The sequence below is a fragment of the Arachis hypogaea genome, chromosome 9, assembly GCF_003086295.3.
Source record: "Arachis hypogaea cultivar Tifrunner chromosome 9, arahy.Tifrunner.gnm2.J5K5, whole genome shotgun sequence".
Taxonomy (NCBI): Eukaryota; Viridiplantae; Streptophyta; class Magnoliopsida; order Fabales; family Fabaceae; genus Arachis; species Arachis hypogaea.
Window position 1 is genome coordinate 58779252 of NC_092044.1, and position 18915 is coordinate 58798166.

At 39.8% G+C, this 18915-nt stretch overlaps 1 protein-coding gene and 1 long non-coding RNA gene across 2 annotated transcripts; both read left to right on the plus strand.

Annotated features, from left to right (window-relative positions):
• The first annotated feature begins 479 nt into the window (after positions 1–479).
• LOC140175123 (uncharacterized) lies at positions 480–9798 on the plus strand. Its single transcript, XM_072202050.1, has 12 exons — positions 480–846; positions 1442–1560; positions 2640–2807; positions 5323–5811; positions 5965–6286; positions 6361–6507; positions 6589–7073; positions 7365–7433; positions 7557–7964; positions 8274–8873; positions 9204–9704; positions 9793–9798. The coding sequence occupies exons 1-12, from the start codon at positions 480–482 to the stop codon at positions 9796–9798; spliced, it is 3681 nt and encodes a 1226-aa protein (XP_072058151.1).
• Positions 9799–10298: 500 nt separating this feature from the next.
• Positions 10299–12902, plus strand: LOC112710971 (uncharacterized). Its single transcript, XR_003157126.3, has 4 exons — positions 10299–10492; positions 10586–10641; positions 10720–10851; positions 12637–12902. It is a non-coding gene; the product is annotated as an uncharacterized lncRNA (long non-coding RNA).
• The last annotated feature ends 6013 nt before the right edge of the window (positions 12903–18915 follow it).

The window sequence follows — 18915 nt, forward strand, 5'->3', positions numbered from 1 at the left end:
ATAGCAAAACGAGGCAGCTGCGATTTCAAAATCGACCCGGCAATAGCTCCGTTAGCAGCCAAAACCTCCGGTGGCTCAACATCAACCCTAAATCTCGACGTGCAACTACCAGAACTCAACCTTGTGTAACCAACATCTCAGAATCTCTAATGGAGTATAACAGAGCACTGACTTTAAGGGGTTTCGGAAACAAAACGCTTACCAAGAAGACAGGGTTTCTGGCGGTGGTTTTCGACAACCACAGCCGCGACGGCACAGCTTCTAGTAGGATCAAATGGAGTGGCGGTAACCTCTGAGCAGCTTCGGCATGTTTCATCACCGGCGGTAAGAACGGCGGCCCAGGGGTGACGGCGACGTGGCTCCACCACTAGTGACCGAAAAGCACGGCAGAGGCGTTTACCCCACTCAACGGCGTTCTCTCCCTCGATTGGCCTTCTTCCACCCACGAGCTCTTCTCTCGGCGGAACAGAGAAGCAGAAATGGAGCTCCATCGTGACTCTCTCTTCCTTGGACGGCGACGCACAGTAGTGAGAGACCCGACGGCGGCGGCGCTATGGCTTAACAACGGTGGCGCAAATGGCGATGCGAACAACTTGCCTCCTTCCTTACACCATACCACCTCTGTCTCCCTCAAACCCAGCATCGTTCTCCTTTGCTCCTTCGAACTCGACGGCAAGGAACCCACGGCAGCGCAGTGGGTCACGCTCCTCCACCATCGTGCCTTCTCCCTCTTCCTAACAGTGACAGAGGCAAGACTCATGGTTCCATGGACGGGTGACGATGGCAGCGCGAAAACCAGCACGCCGGTGCGAGTCTTCCTCTCCTCCTCCCTTCTTCCGCAGCTCAGTCTCCCTTTCCCTTTTTGCTTATGTTTCTTTTGTTTATGGGAGGAGGGAAAACCCGTGTGTGTGTTGCGTTCTGTTGGGAAAGGGGGGAGAAAGGTCTGCTGCTACTGCTGAGAGTGGGTGAAAGGGAACCGGGTCGGGTAAGGGGTCACTGGGTTAGGGTTTCATTATTTTGAAAATTAGGGTTAGGGGTAATTTGGTAATTTCAAATAAAATTGGGAATATGAAAAATACTATTTGCTCATCAATTTTACAAATTATTTTCAATAAAATATTTAAATCCAATAATTAGAAATAATATAATTAAATCCTTTATTTTCCAAAATAGTAGTATTAATATTTTAAAATATTAATTATTTAATCCAAATCATATAAAATTATTATTATTTCATAACTACCAACTTTATAATTTAAATATAGAAAATAATCCAATAATTGTAAAATCAGATAAAAATCTCAATTTATTTCAAATTCAATTAAATTGAAACTTGCTTTAATTTTCTTTAATAAAGAAATTTATGAAATTAAAGCTATAGGAATACTGAATTTGAAATTAGCTCATGATAGCCCTTTTTCAAAAGTTCTGGGTCTTATAGAGCCACTTTTTGAAGGGGATTCAAATAGATGCTCCTACGTTGATCCACAGCCTACTGGTCAACGTGTGGAGCGCGCAGGTAAAGGAGGAAGTGCGGGTCAATTGCCTAAACCGAGTTCGGTTTGTGACAAAACCATCCGGTTTTAACTGTTTGACCGCCATTGACCGAGTTAATTGCAAATCCGGTCTTAATAATGAACCAAATCGGATAGGACATCGGTTCATTGGTTTTTCAGTCAAACCAGCCAATCTAGTACGATTCAGATAACTATGGCTAAGTTATTTAGACTTGTATTTTTACAAGTTTAATTTTAGAGTCAAATATCAATCTATTTAGTCAAGTAAACGAGTTAGTCTGACAGATTTGATGATCCTAATTAATTCAACAGCTAGCTCAAATTAATCTTTATTGAATGCATTCCAAAATGATTCTAATTAAAATAAAACTTGTACAATCATATACAAATAAATTCTCATATATAAAAATTTAATTATCTTATCTATTATATATATTTTTAGTATATTTTGTGATTGAAAATATCAACATTATGCTCCTATTTTCTAAAAATATTGAATTTTTAAACTTGTCTTTAAAATATATTAATTTTAAACTTCAATTCAAATTAACAGCAAACTTTTCATTAAAAATAACGACAAATTTGTGATCTAATAGGAGAAAAAAATTTAAGAAACAGCTTTTGATTTGAATTATTTGTAAAAAAATTGGAGAATTGACATCTTGCTAGAATATAGTAAATTATTAGTTATTAAAAATTAGCTAGCTAATTATTAGTCACGGCTTTAGGACTTTAATTATTCCCTCATTTAAAATAGCTTTAGATTAGTGACAAAATTGTGACAAATTACATTATCGTGCTTTGAAATTCCATGAATTTTTCATGGATTTATATAGAGGTTAGCGATTAGTAGCAAAATGAAATACAGCCAGAATAAGGACTAACATTTTTCCTTACAAATTAGTAGCAAAATGAAATAAGTGAGGAAAGTCTAAAAGTTGTGAAGCGGTCACTAATTCCTCACTAAATAAGCTTTTGATTAGTGACTCAATTGTGACTAAGAAGTTGAACCCAAGATATATAGGACCGTTTGAAGTTTTGAAGAGATTCGGGCCGGTGGCATATCAAGTAGCTTTGCCACCTCATCTGTCTAACTTGCATGACGTATTCCACGTGTCACAGCTCCGTAAATACACGTCGGATACGGCTCATGTGTTGGAGCCTGAATCGGTCAAGTTGAAAGAGAACTTGACTCTCCAAGTGACACCAGTGAGGATCGATGACACTAGTATGAAGAAGCTGCGAGGAAAGGATGTCCCATTGGTTAAAGTTGCTTGGGAGCGAGCAGGAGTAGAAGAGCACACTTGGGAATTGGAGTCTGAGATGCGAAAGGATTATCCCGAGCTTTTCTCAGGTAATTCAAATTTTGAGGACAAAATTTCTTATTTGGTGGGGAGAATGTAAGAACCGCAACGAATCAACCGGTTAATTAAGTGAATTAATTGCCCAAATTAGATTCGAAAGGTTAGAGAGAGAATTTGAGGATTTAAAGGTGATTTTTGGACTCAGTGGGTCTTTCTGAGTCAGAACATGTGCTTTCTACGAAAAACCGTGAAAAATTGCGAACCGGCAATTGAACCGGTTGAATCGGTTCAAGTCTGCCTGGTACCGCACGAGAAAAGTGAAAACCATCAAAAACCTTAGAAAAACATTAGAAATGGAAAACCGGGCTTTAATTTTAAAGATTTGGCCCGAAGTTAGGCTAAACGGGCTAAAAACGCTAACGGGTTGGACCGGACCCAAGTTGGGTCCAAGCCCAACATATAAATACACTTAAATGAACCCATTTCAGCCACTTTCACCCTCATAACCTAAACACAACAGCAGCTGAAGTGAGGAGAGAGGTGAGAGCTTTCCACCATTGTTACTATTCACTTCAAACTTCCCAAGCTCATATCTTGAGCTACGGAGCTCCGATCGCCGCACCGTTTGCGGCTACGCGTTCCTTGTGAAGAGCTCTACAAAATTCACCCAAGAAACCCTCAAGGTAATCACGAAATCCTTCCAGTTCTGCTCTTCAAAATTTCGGGTTTTATTAGAGTTTTGGGTTAAATGGGTTTTTGTGATTTTGGATGTTTAGGTTTGCTCTAATCCTTGCTTAGCTTTGGATTTGTGTTATCAAATCTGTTGGGAAAGGTAAAAGCTCTTAAACCCTTGTGAGATTATGCTTATGTTGAACCCTAGGTTTATTTGTGGTGATTTATATGTATATAGTTTGATTATTGTGGCTTTGGGAGCTTTTGGAACTTATTTGTGCTTGTTGGAGTGGATTTGAAAGCTTGGATTGTGGTTGGAAGCTTGTTGGTACTCATTTTGAGTTTGGGTGCATAAAGGGAATCGGCCAAGGTATGGTTTCGGTTTCCTCTATGTAGTATATAATATTCATGGACACATAGGCTAGTGACCAATAGGATAGGTTGAACTAAAATGATGGTTGGTGTGCTAAATATTGATGAATTGATGAATGTTGAGTTGATTGTGATGAATTATAATGATATGATGATGTTGAATGATTGTATGGATTGGGAGTTGGTTCTTATGATGATTGTAGTGTTATGATTTAAGAAATGGTGGGTTTGATGGTGATTTTGATCATATGTGTTATATAGTTAATGTTGGAATTGAGAATAATGAAATGAGGAGGAAAATGTGGTGAGGTTGATGTATTATGCTATAACAGGTACATTTTGATGAAAAATGGAGCTTTGGATGGTTTGGTATGATTTGGTATGGGTATGGTGAGATAGGGTGGTAATTGTGAAGTTGGAAAAATTGATTTTTTTGGTGAACTTTGTTCGATCATAACTTTTGCCTCGGTTTTCGAAATTGATTGAAAATTGTTTAGAATTAAAGATCTTTGAAAACTCTTTGAATCAGTATAAAGATTGTGAAAATTGGAATTTTGTAGAGGAAGTTACGATCATTCAAAGTTGGTGTTAAAAATCTGAAATTTTGCAAAGTTGTAGAGTTTCATGATTTCTGAATTGTGCGGGTGCACACGTCTTGTTTCTCAAAAATTTATTTGTTTTCAACTATTTTGCCTTTTTAACAAGGTTGTAAGCTTCTATAACACCATTTTAAGACTTTTGGGCCTAGTTTTGAGTATTAGAACATGGGATATAAATTAAGGGCTCTAGTACATGATTTTAAGGTAAATTAGAAAACGGAGGCCTAGGTTTCTGGCGTGCTGAGAATGGTTTGACGTTAGGTGAAGGATGATTGGTATATGAGATGAGAAATGATAGACTTTTGGTATTTGGAAACTGAGTTATAAAGGGACAGTGGTTGAGATGAGTCGGAGACTCGGATTTAAGTGATGGATATATGTATGCTGAAAATACTTTTGAAAACCACTGAAAATACGTTTGTGCTTCGAAATTCTGTTTTTGAGCTATATCTTTTATCGGGCTTCTAGATTATACTATTCTTTCTATATATATATATATATATATATATATATATATATATATATATATATATATATATATATATATATATATATTATGTTTGAGTTTAGAACTGTCGTAATCTCTGATTAACCTTGGCTTTACAACGCGAGGTAAGGCTTAGGCTAATTAGGGTGTTACATTTAGTGGTATCAGAGCGGTTCGTCCTCGTGAGCCTGAGGGATGGACCGATTGTGCTTCATTGCATACTCTGTGTGTCTTTTCTTTGATGCTATTAGGTTATCTATTTGATATATGCATAGCATGCTTGTTTGTGAGTGCATGTTTGGGTTAATTGAAGCACTAGACTTTTGATATTGAGACTGATCACCTTGATATCTATTGTTTGGTGTGGACAGGAATCCTACATGGCTACTCGCGGGCGAGGTCGAACGCGTACACGAGGAAGTAGGAATGAGCAACCAGCTGACAATCACGCCGAATTCATGGCGACAATGGCGAATCTCGCTAACACCATGGAAGCTAATGCTGCTGCGACTCTGCAAGCAGTGCAGAGATTGGGCCAACCGACTGGGAATGGCAACGGAAATGGGAATGGCGAAGGGAATACCAATGATAATGCTGAAGGTAACGGCGATAACACAGGAGGAGTTTCGATGACCCTGGCGACGTTCCTCAAGGTTCATCCGCCAATTTTCCGAGGATCCACAGATCCTATTGAAGCGGACCACTGGTTCCAGGCTATAGAGCGTGCTTTACAGGCGCAGCATGTTCCTCTCAATCAATATGTAGAGTTTGCCGCTTATCAGCTAGCGGGAGAGGCCCAGCCCTGGTGGCAAGCTGAGTGTCGTTTGCTACAGCTTCAGAACGCCGACATTCCATGGGAGGTGTTCCAAATGGCTTTCTATAAGAAATACTTTCCTGAGTCTGCAAGGGAAGCAAAGGAGATGGAGCTAATGCAGCTGAAGTAAGGTTCCATGTCTGTGGCAGAGTACACCAACAAGTTCGAAGAGCTTTGTAGGTTTTCTCGGGTATGTCAGGGTGACCCGGAGACTTTCGAGAGCTGGAGGTGCATTAAGTACCAAAGGGGCTTGAAGGACAACATTATGACTGCTGTGGCTCCTATGGAGATCCGTGTCTTCTCCGACTTGGTGAACAAAGCAAGGGTAGTGGAGGAGTATGCCAAGACAGTGGCGGCATCTAAGGACACTCATGGAGGGAGCTCTAGTCGTGGGCGTGGCAAGTATTTTCATCCTAGAGGACAAAGCTTCAAAAGAAGGGGATATACTCCTCAAGGCCAAGGGGGCTTCAGAAAGAACAATCAGAATCAGTTTCAGTATGCTAAAGGAAGAGGAAATCAGAGTAAGAGTTATCCGGATTTAGCTTGTGATTGTTGTGGACGTTTTCACCCTTATGACCATGTAAGATTGGTTTAGGTGGTTGCTTCAAGTGTGGGTTACCTGGCCACATTGCGAGGGATTGCCCTCGTGGGAGGAATCAGAATGCGGGCCAGAGTCAGCATCAAGGTCGAGTCTTTGCTGTGAATGCCAAGGATGCTTCCAAGGCGGATCCTTTGATGAAAGGTATATGTCTAATTGGTGATAAATCCTCAGTTGCATTATATGATACTGGAGCTTCGCATTCGTTTATTTCATTTGCTAAAGTTGAGGAATTAGGCTTGAAAGTATCAGAGTTACCTTTTGATCTACATGTACATACTCCGCATCAAACAATTATGACTAGGTCAAGCTGTAGACAAGTAGGTTTCAAGCTTGAGGGTAGAGACTTTGTACACGATTTGATCTGTTTACCAATGGTGGGGCTGGAGATGATTTTAGGGTTTGATTGGTTGTCGAAGAACCGAATTTTGTTGGATTGCTTTGAACGGACAATTCGGTTTATGCCGGAAGGAGAAAATGGAGCAGTGGTAGCTACAGGGTATTACCTGAACTCTGTAATGGTGCATTATAGTGGGGAGGAGTGTCAGGGTTATATTCTGTTGGCTGCCAATGCGTTGGGCGATGCCCAGAACTTAGATCAAATTCCAGTGGTTAGAGATTTTCCAGAAGTGTTCCCGGAAGATATCCCCGAGTTCCCACCTCAAAGGGAAATTGAGTTTACGATTGAATTAGTGCCGGGAGCCAGACCAGTATCAATTGCACCGTATAGAATGGCTCCTATAGAGCTGGCAGAGCTAAAGACTCAGTTGGAAGAGCTTCTGAATAAGAGGTTCATTCGACCGAGTGTATCACCGTGGGGAGCGCCAGTTTTATTGGTGAAGAAGAAAGATGGAGGGATGCGTTTGTGTGTGGATTACCGACAGTTAAATAAAGTGACAGTAAAGAACAAGTACCCGCTGCCAAGGATAGATGACTTGATGGATCAATTACAAGGAACTGGAGTGTTTTCCAAGATTGATTTGAGATCCGGTTACCACCAGATAAGAGTGAAGGAAGATGATATCCCTAAGACTGCCTTTAGAACTCGCTATGGACACTACGAGTTTGCGGTAATGTCTTTTGGGTTAACGAATGCACCTGCTGTTTTCATGGATTACATGAACAGAGTGTTTCGTCCCTTTTTGGACAAATTCGTGGTGGTTTTCATAGATGACATCTTAGTTTACTCTAAGACGGTAAAGGAGCATGAGGAACACTTGAGGATTGTACTGCAAATCTTAAAGGAGCGAAAGTTGTACGCTAAGTTGTCAAAGTGCGAGTTCTGGAAGGAGGAAGTAAAGTTCTTAGGCCACGTGGTGAGTAAGGGAGGGATAGCTGTAGATCCTTCTAAAGTAGAAGCAGTGATGGAATGGGAAAGACCGACGACTGTGACGGAAGTCAGAAGCTTTTTGGGTTTAGCCGGATATTACCGGAGATTTATCGAAGGATTTTCCCGGATTGCGCTACCAATGACAAAGTTGACAAGGAAAGAAGTGCCGTTCGAGTGGACGTCGGAGTGTGAAGAAAGTTTTCAAATGTTAAAGCAGAGATTAACTTCAGCACCTGTTCTAATCCTACCGAAACCGCGTGAACCGTTTGAGGTATATTGTGATGCTTCTTTGAAGGGTTTAGGTTGCGTGTTGATGCAACACCGGAATGTGGTGGCTTACGCATCGCGTCAGCTAAGACCGCATGAGGTGAATTACCCCACTCATGACTTGGAATTAGCGGCGATTGTGTTTGCATTGAAGATTTGGAGACACCACTTATACGGAGTAAGGTTTAGCGTCTTTTCTGATCATAAGAGTCTCAAGTACATCTTTGATCAGAAAGAGCTAAATATGCGCCAGAGAAGGTGGATGGAGTTGCTTAAAGATTATGATTTTGAGTTGAGTTATCACCCTGGAAAGGCGAACGTGGTAGCAGACGCTTTGAGTCGGAAATCTTTAACAATTGCTTGGATGAGAATCAAAGAAGAAGAACTAGTAGATAAGTTTGTAGATCTTAAGCTGGATATTAGTGAAGTTGCCGGAAGAGCTTGTTTGAATCAGTTACAGATTTCAAGCACGTTTAAATCAGAAATACAAAGGGCTCAGCAAGATGAGCAGAAGTTTCAGCAATTGTTTCAACCAGTTGGTGATAAGAGACGCGAAGAATTCACTAAGGATGAGGAAGGGTTATGGAGATACAAGGGAAGGATTTGCATACCAGATGTTGGGAGTTTGAGGCGAGACTTGCTGTTGGAGGCTCACAACAGTGGGTTTTCTATTCATCCCGGGAGCACGAAGATGTATTATGACTTGAAGAAGATGTTCTGGTGGCCGGGGATGAAGGGTGATGTAGCTACAGTGATATCCAAATGTTTGACTTGCCAGAAAGTGAAGATAGAGCATCAAAAACCGTCAGGAATGCTACAACCACTTGAGATTCCTCAGTGGAAGTGGGAAGGAATTGCTATGGATTTTGTTACCGGTTTACCGAGGACTAGGTCGGGGTTTGATGCGATTTGGGTGATCATAGATCGCTTAACCAAATCCGCTCATTTTCTGCCTATCCGACTAAACTGTTCTATGGAGGAATTGGCAAGATTATACATCAAAGAGATAGTGAGGTTGCATGGTGTGCCGTCAAGCATAGTATCGGACCATGATCCCCGATTCACATCAAGGTTTTGGGGAGCTTTCCAAAGAGCTTTCGGTACGAAGCTATGTCTTAGTACGGCGTATCATCCACAAACAAATGGACAATCGGAAAGAACTATTCAAACGTTGGAAGATATGCTGAGAGCATGTGTGTTGGATCAACCCGGGAGTTGGGATCGTTACATGCCATTGGTGTAGTTCGCATATAACAACAGCTTTCATGCAAGCATTGGGATGGCTCCGTATGAGGCTTTGTATGGACAAAAGTGTCAGTCTCCACTTTGTTGGTATGAAATTGGAGAAGTAAGTGTTTTGGGTCCAGATTTGATAGCAGAGACTACTGAGAACATTAAGAAGATTCGTGCAAGGATTTTAACTGCCCAAAGTCGACAGAAGAGTTATGCGGATCAGAGAAGGAAACCCTTAGAGTTTGAAGTGGGAGAACACGTATTCCTTAAGGTTACACCGACAACTGGGATTGGAAGAGCAATCAAGACCAAGAAGTTGAACCCAAGATATATAGGACCGTTTGAAGTTTTGAAGAGATTCGGGCCGGTGGCATATCAAGTAGCTTTGCCACCTCATCTGTCTAACTTGCATGACGTATTCCACGTGTCACAGCTCCGTAAATACACGTCGGATGCGGCTCATGTGTTGGAGCCTGAATCGGTCAAGTTGAAAGAGAACTTGACTCTCCAAGTGACACCAGTGAGGATCGATGACACTAGTATGAAGAAGCTACAAGGAAAGGATGTCCCATTGGTTAAAGTTGCTTGGGAGCGAGCAGGAGTAGAAGAGCACACTTGGGAATTGGAGTCTGAGATGCGAAAGGATTATCCCGAGCTTTTCTCAGGTAATTCAAATTTTGAGGACAAAATTTCTTATTTGGTGGGGAGAATGTAAGAACTGCAACGAATCAACCGGTTAATTAAGTGAATTAATTGCCCAAATTAGATTCCGAAAGGTTAGAGAGAGAATTTGAGGATTTAAAGGTGATTTTTGGACTCAGTGGGTCTTTCTGAGTCAGAAAATGTGCTTTCTACGAAAAACCGTAAAAAATTGCGAACCGGCAATTGAACCGGTTGAATCGGTTCAAGTCTGCCTGGTACCGCACGAGAAAAGTGAAAACCATCAAAAACCTTAGAAAAACATTAGAAATGGAAAACCGGGCTTTAATTTTAAAGATTTGGCCCGAAGTTAGGCTAAACGGGATAAAAACGCTAACGGGTTGGACCGGACCCAAGTTGGGTCCAAGCCCAACATATAAATACACTTAAATGAACCCATTTCAGCCACTTTCACCCTCATAACCTAAACACAACAGCAGCTGAAGTGAGGAGAGAGGTGAGAGCTTTCCACCATTGTTACTATTCACTTCAAACTTCCCAAGCTCATATCTTGAGCTACGGAGCTCCGATCGCCGCACCGTTTGCGGCTACACGTTCCTTGTGAAGAGCTCTACAAAACCCACCCAAGAAACCCTCAAGGTAATCACGAAATCCTTCCAGTTCTGCTCTTCAAAATTTCGGGTTTTATTAGAGTTTTGGGTTAAATGGGTTTTTGTGATTTTGGATGTTTAGGTTTGCTCTAATCCTTGCTTAGCTTTGGATTTGTGTTATCAAATCTGTTGGGAAAGGTAAAAGCTCTTAAACCCTTGTGAGATTATGCTTATGTTGAACCCTAGGTTGATTTGTGGTGATTTATATGTATATAGTTTGATTATTGTGGCTTTGGGAGCTTTTGGAACTTATTTGTGCTTGTTGGAGTGGATTTGAAAGCTTGGATTGTGGTTGGAAGCTTGTTGGTACTCATTTTGAGTTTGGGTGCATAAAGGGAATCGGCCAAGGTATGGTTTCGGTTTCCTCTATGTAGTATATAATATTCATGGACACATAGGCTAGTGACCAATAGGATAGGTTGAACTAAAATGATGGTTGGTGTGCTAAATATTGATGAATTGATGAATGTTGAGTTGATTGTGATGAATTATAATGATATGATGATGTTGAATGATTGTATGGATTGGGAGTTGGTTCTTATGATGATTGTAGTGTTATGATTTAAGAAATGGTGGGTTTGATGGTGATTTTGATCATATGTGTTATATAGTTAATGTTGGAATTGAGAATAATGAAATGAGGAGGAAAATGTGGTGAGGTTGATGTATTATGCTATAACAGGTACATTTTGATGAAAAATGGAGCTTTGGATGGTTTGGTATGATTTGGTATGGGTATGGTGAGATAGGGTGGTAATTGTGAAGTTGGAAAAATTGATTTTTTTGGTGAACTTTGTTCGATCATAACTTTTGCCTCGGTTTTCGAAATTGATTGAAAATTGTTTAGAATTAAAGATCTTTGAAAACTCTTTGAATCAGTATAAAGATTGTGAAAATTGGAATTTTGTAGAGGAAGTTACGATCATTCAAAGTTGGTGTTAAAAATCTGAAATTTTGCAAAGTTGTAGAGTTTCATGATTTCTGAATTGTGCGGGTGCACACGTCTTGTTTCTCAAAAATTTATTTGTTTTCAACTATTTTGCCTTTTTAACAAGGTTGTAAGCTTCTATAACACCATTTTAAGACTTTTGGGCCTAGTTTTGAGTATTAGAACATGGGATATAAATTAAGGGCTCTAGTACATGATTTTAAGGTAAATTAGAAAACGGAGGCCTAGGTTTCTGGCGTGCTGAGAATGGTTTGACGTTAGGTGAAGGATGATTGGTATATGAGATGAGAAATGATAGACTTTTGGTATTTGGAAACTGAGTTATAAAGGGACAGTGGTTGAGATGAGTCGGAGACTCGGATTTAAGTGATGGATATATGTATGCTGAAAATACTTTTGAAAACCACTGAAATAATATTTTTACATGATATTTTGAGACGCTATGCACCTGGCGGGCACGGTGGTTAATCCCGCCTGTCGAGGTAGCGGCGGCGGCATAAGGACGGTGGTTAATCCCGCTTACGTTGAGATGTGAGGTCTGAGGCAAGAATATCCCGCTCGCATCCCTTCGGATCTATAGGGCGAGCTGGCGCCGGTACCTGGACAGTGATCCGGGCACTATATCTCGGGGGTTCCCATATAAGAAATCCGAAAGGCGACGTCTCCATGGAGATGTGTCGGGTTGGCAGTTGAACCGACAATGTGATATCACAGCCAGTAGGGCAGGCATTCATCATATGCATTTCCTATTTGCTTGTATGCTTTGTCTACTTGTAATGGTTTGCCTAATTGAATAACATGCTTACTTGCTATCTGAATTATTTGCCATATATGCTACTACTTGTGCTTTACTTGCTTTGAACATTATCTGTGTTTTCTGCTGGGATTGAGGAGGTTCGGAAGGCGGTGGCGATGGAATCGCATGGAGGATCGGTTGGTGAAGGCTGTGGGACAGCGGTGTTTGGTTAAAATAGAAATTCCTTAAGATAGATAACCTGGTTTATTTAAGTCAAGTTGGTATATTATGCTTAAATGTTTTATAATGCTTTAAGTTGAATCTTGTGATGGATATGAAGCTTAGGATTGCCTTTGGCATCCCGGGGTCTTATATCCTATATCACTGGGAACTGTTACCATACTGAGAACCTCCGGTTCTCATACCATATTGTTGTTGTATTTTTCAGATGCAGGTCGCAACCCATCTCGGTGAGTTGCTTTGGTTGGTGACAGGAGCGGAGAATCTTGGGTCATTTTGAGTTCTTTTTGGTTTATTTTGTTTATACATCTCTCCTTTTGTATTTTGTTTTGCCTAGAGGCATGTATTTGAGAGAACAAAACTTGTATAAGCTGTTTTCACTGTATGGTTTTGTATATCAGTATATGGCTAGCCGGCTTAAACTCCGCGAGTCGTGACTAGTTCCCTATGATATTATATACTTATCTTTTGTTATATCTTCTCTGTTTCCCTTAAGCTAGTAGCTCCGTTAGTACATTTGTGCATCGAAATTCTGTTTTTGAGCTATATCTTTTATCGGGCTTCTAGATTATACTATTCTTTCTATATATATATATATATTATGTTTGAGTTTAGAACTGTCGTAATCTCTGATTAACCTTGGCTTTACGACGCGAGGTAAGGCTTAGGCTAATTAGGGTGTTACACTAAACCCTTGTGTTTAGTTGTTTTTTGTGAACCCTAAGCTCGATGTTGGTATGTTATATGTGTATGGCTTGATAGTTGGTGAGTCTTGGAGGTGGTGTTGGTGCTTGAGGCATGTTGATCTTGTTGGAATCAAGCTTTTGGTGTTTTGCACACATTGGGAATTGACCAAGGTATGGTTTTAGTTTCCTTTATTTAATATGTAATGTTTCGTGAAGCTTAAGCTAGTTGACCTTAAGATAGGATCCGATGTTTGGGTGTATGTTTAATTGTATGTGATTTTGATGTTTGAAGATAAGTTGTATGATGGTGATGATGATATATGTAACACCCCAATTATCCTAAGCCTTACCTCTAGCCGTAAAGCAAAGGTTAATCAGAGGTTACGACAGTCCTAAGGCTTATACATATTTATATAGAAGGAAATAATATATTCTAGAAGCCTGATGAAGGATTAAGCTCAAAAACAGGATTACATAAGCGCGAAACGTTCACACGAAACTAATGCATAAGACACAAGGTATGGATGCAAGAGAATAGAACATATATAGATATAATATTATAATAAATCATAAGGAACTAACCGCAGCTTGCGGAATTTATGCCGACTAGTTACAAATAGAAAAAATATAGAGTTTTGGAATTCAAAATAGCTTATACAACTATTCTCTCAAAATAAGCCTCTAAGGCCATAAAGATAAGTATACAAGAGGTGAGAGAATATTACAACAAGATTAAAATAGAAATAAGCAGGGAACAAACCATACTCTGCTCTGTCACTGTATCCACAATCTCACCGAAATAGATTACGACCTGAATCTGAAAAACAACAACAAAGTATGGAATGAGAACCAGAGGTTCTCAGTATGGTAACAGTGCCCAATGATGTAAGATGTAAGGCTCCGGGACGTCGAAGGCAATCCTAGAACTTCACATCACATACAAATATTCAAGCTTAGAACAAAATAAATAAATAAATAAATAAATCAGGAACTTAAACCATAAACCGAGTTATCTAAACTTAGGGGAATTTTAACTAATATTAATCACACCGCTGTATCCCACAGCCTTCGCCAACCTAATCTCCGTGTGATCCCATTGCCACTGCCTACCTAACCTCCTCAGCACCAGACAATCACAATTAATGCAAACAAGTAAAACACAGATAATATTCATATACAACAAGTAGTTCAGGAAGCAGGTAGGCATGTTATACAATTAGACAAACTCAAGTAAACAAAGCAAGCAAACATATAGAAGATGCACATGATGAATGTCTGCCCTATTGGCTGTGATGTCACCTGTCGATTATAGTGCCAAGCCCAACAGAAAACCTGGTCGACAACTCCTGGATTAGTCTCTCTATTCGCATAAGGAGGAATAATTCCGATGGATAAGTGCCCTACTACCTTCTCCTTTCAGAGGGAAACATTCCGAGGGATAGTGCCCTACCACCCTCAATCAGAGAGAAGTCACATTTTCAGGAGGAATAATTCCGAGGAATAAGTGCCCTACCACCTTCTTCTTTCAGAGGGAAACATTACGAGGGATAGTACCCTACCACCTTCCTTTGGTTGCGAGAAATATGAGTGAGAAGCTCAGCTTCAACCCTCACACCCGAACGTAGGCGGAAGACTGCCACAGCCCCTACGACGGAGAATAATGCATATCGTAATCACATTTTTAATCTCAGAGACCACTGTTCATAACACACTTCCACTCATACAAGTCACAACCATCATCAATTCACAACTTTCTATTCCGAACTCACTTGATAATCACTTTCTCTATTCATATACCATTCTTCCTTCGCATCCCATCAAACCAATCCTTAGTACACCAGAAACCTAGGCCTCCGTCCTCTAAATTTTCAAAATAATCATCAACTAAAACCCTTAGCTTATTTCCCATATTCCCATACTCAAAATTAAGCCCAAAAGCTTTAAAATGGTGTTATAGAAGCTTACAACCTTGTTGGAAAGGTGAAATAGGTGAAAACAAAGTTTAAATTTATAAAATAGGGTGTGTGCGTACGCACAGAGGTGTGCGCGCGCACGCCTAGGAAGATTTTAAAAGTGTGCGTACCGCACAGGAGTGTGCGTACGCACAGATACTAGAACTTATAAAGTCTGTTCACTCGCACAACGTGCGCTAGCGCCCCCAACAGACGACCTTTTCCAACTTGTGCATGCGCACAGGGCTGTGCCTATGCACAGGTTGTAAAACTTCCTTGGTGTGTGCGTGCGCACAAGGCTGTGCGTACGCACATACCAGAAATCACAAAATTCTGCAACTCTGCAGAATTTCAGATTTTGACACCAATCTTTGAATGATCATAACTTCCTCTACAAAATTCCAAAATTTATAAACTTTATATCAAATCGAATGATTTTTAATAATCTTTAATTCTAAACCAAATTCAACAAATTTTGAAAATTGAGGCAAAAGATATGATCATACAAAGTCCACCAAAAATTCACTTTTGCCTAAAATCTCAAAAACTCAAATTCACCAAATCTCTCAATTCAAAACCAATTATTCACAACCCAAAAATACTAGACTCACTCAAGAATACAAACCCAATATTTCCCAACCACATCAACCATTCAATCATCTAAACCATTTAATACTCACCTTATCCAACTCTAAAATTCAACCTAACATCACATCTCAATTCCTTAATACCACCATTCAAATTCTCAACATTAATCAATGCTACAAGCACCAATTCCTTTATTCCATTATTATCATCCAATCCATTCAATTTTTAACCACCTCACTCACTTACTTTCATTATGGACCACAATAACCAATAATCAAAATCGTCACCAATACCCAAAACCATCATAACATTCATAATCAATCTCAACCATCAATCATATTAACAATCATTACAAATCCTCATCAACAATAATAAATCTCACATTCATCATCAATATTCATAATCATTAAAATGTCAACAATCATCATCAAATTATTATTATTCCATATCCTTCCACAAATCACCTCTACAACATCAATCAAGCTACATCAACAATACAAATCATCAATTTTCTCATCAACATCATAATCAAATTCTAACATACCCAACTCATAAAATCTCCAACACAATTTACATATCACTTACATAATTTAATCTTATCTTAAGGTCAACTAGCCTAAGTATCTAGAAACATTACATATTACATAAAGAAAACCGAAACCATACCTTGGCCGATTCCCAAATGCACCAAACACCAAAACAAAGCCACCAAGCTTGATCCAAAGCCTCAACCAACACCAACAAACACCAAAACTCAATCTAACATCACATATATCACCAAAATCAAAACCTAAGATACTCAAAACAACTAAACACAAGGGTTTAGTCAAACCTTACCTTATCCAACGAGAGTAGGGGTAAAATCCAATAATTACCTGCTACTAGAGATCACCTAAACAAGCAAAACCACAAAACTTGCTCAAAACCCCAACCTAAAAATGCATAGAAACATAGGGCAGAAAACTGGGAAGTAAAATGCGATTTCTTACCAGATTTCTTTAGATAGAAATGTAGAGCTCGACAACAGCTTCACGTGGCTGCAAACGGCTCATCAATTGGAGCTCCGTAGCTCAAGTTATGGCTCCCAGAAATGGAGGATGAATAGTGTCATCCCTCTTCTTCTCTCCTCTCTAAAATCCGCGGCCCTCTCTCTCTTAGGGCTGGAAAATGAGTTCAAAGCTCATTAAATTAGCTTATTGGTGGACGAAATTGTGATCATTAACAATGGCTCCAATAATTTGGTAGCTCTCATACGTGAATTACACTTAGTCACAACTCCGCACAACTAATCAGCAAGTGCACTGGGTCGTCCAAGTAATACCTTACGTGAGTAAGGGTCGATCCCACGGAGATTGTTGGTATGAAGCAATCTATGGTCATCATGTAGATCTCAGTCAGGCTGATTCAAATGTGATTGGATTAGATAATTAAAATATAAATAAAATAGGATAGAAATACTTATGTAAATTAATGGTGGGAATTTCAGATAAGCGTATGGAGATGCTTGTCCCTGTTGAATCTCTGTTTTCCTACTGCTTTCATCCAATCCTTCTTACTCCTTTCCATGGCAAGCTGTATGTAGGGCATCACCGTTGTCAATGGCTACATCCCATCCTCTCAGTGAAAATGGTCCAAATGCTCTGTCACAGCACGGCTAATCATATGTCGGTTCTCAATCAGGTTGGAATAGAATCCCGTGATTCTTTTGCATTTGTCACTAACGCCCAGCCTTCAGGAGTTTGAAGCTCGTCACAGTCATTCAATCCCGGAATCCTACTCGGAATACCACAGACAAGGTTAGACTTTCCGGATTCCCATGAATGCCTCCATCAATTCTAGCTTATACCACGAAGATTCTGATTAAGGAATCCAAGAGATATGCGTCCGGTCTAAGGTAGAACGGAAGTGGTTGTCAATAAGCGCGTTCATAGGTGAGAATGATGATGAGTGTCATGGATCATCACGTTCATCAAGTTGAAGTGCAACGAATATCTTAAAATAAGAATAAGTCGAATTGAATAAAAAATAGAAGTACTTACATTAAAACTCAGGTACAGCAGAGCTCCACACCCTTAATCTATGGTGTGTAGAAACTCCACCGTTGAAAATACATAAGTAATGAAGGTTTAGGCATGGCCGAATGGCCAGCCCCCAAACATGATCACAGGATCAAAAAATACAATTCAGGATCCAGGATTAATAATACAAAGGTAAAAAGTTCTATTTATACTTAAACTAGCTACTAGGGTTTACAGAGGTAAGTAATTGATGCATAAATCCACTTCTGAGGCCCACTTGGTGTGTGCTTGGGCTGAGCTTAATCTATCCACGAGCTGAGGCTTCTCTTGGAGTTGAACGCCAAGTTGTAATGTGTTTTGGACGTTCAACTCTGGTTCGTGACGTGTTTCTAGCGTTTGACTCCAGAATACCGCATGGAACTGGAGTTGAGCGACAATTTACGTCATCTAATCACGAATAAAGTATAGACTATTATATGTTGCTGAAAAGCTCTGGATGTCGACTTTCCAACGCCGTTGAGAGTGCGCCATTTAGAGTTTTGTAGCTCCAGAAAATCCATTTCGAGTGCAGGGAGGTCAGATTCCAACAGCATCAGCAGTCCTTTGTCAGTCTCCTATCAGAGTTTTGCTCAGGTCCCTCAATTTCAGCCAGAAAATACCTGAAATCACAGAAAAATACACAAACTCATAGTAAAGTCCAGAAATGTGAATTTAGCATAAAAACTAATGAAAACATCCCTAAAAGTAACTAGATCATGCTAAAAACTACCTAAAAACAATGCCAAAAAATGTATAAATAATCCGCTCATCACAACACCAAACTTAAATTGTTGCTTGTCCCCAAGCAACTGAAAATCAAATAGGATAAAAAGAAGAGAATATACTATAAATCCCAAAATATCAATGAATATTAATTCTAATTAGATGAGTGGGACTTGTAACTTTTTGCTTCTGAACAGTTTTGGCATCTCACTTTTTCCTTTGAAGTTTAGAGTGATTGGCTTCTCTAGGAACTTAGAATTTCAGATAGTGTTATTAATTCTCCTAGTTTAGTATGTTGATTCTTGAACACAGCTACTTTTATGAGTCTTGGCTGTGGCCCTAAGTACTTTGTTTTCCAGTATTACCACCGGATACATAAATGCCACAGACACATAATTGGGTGAACCTTTCCAGATTGTGACTCAGCTTTGCTAGAGTCCCCAGTTAGAGGTGTCCAGAGCTCTTAAGCACACTCTTTTTG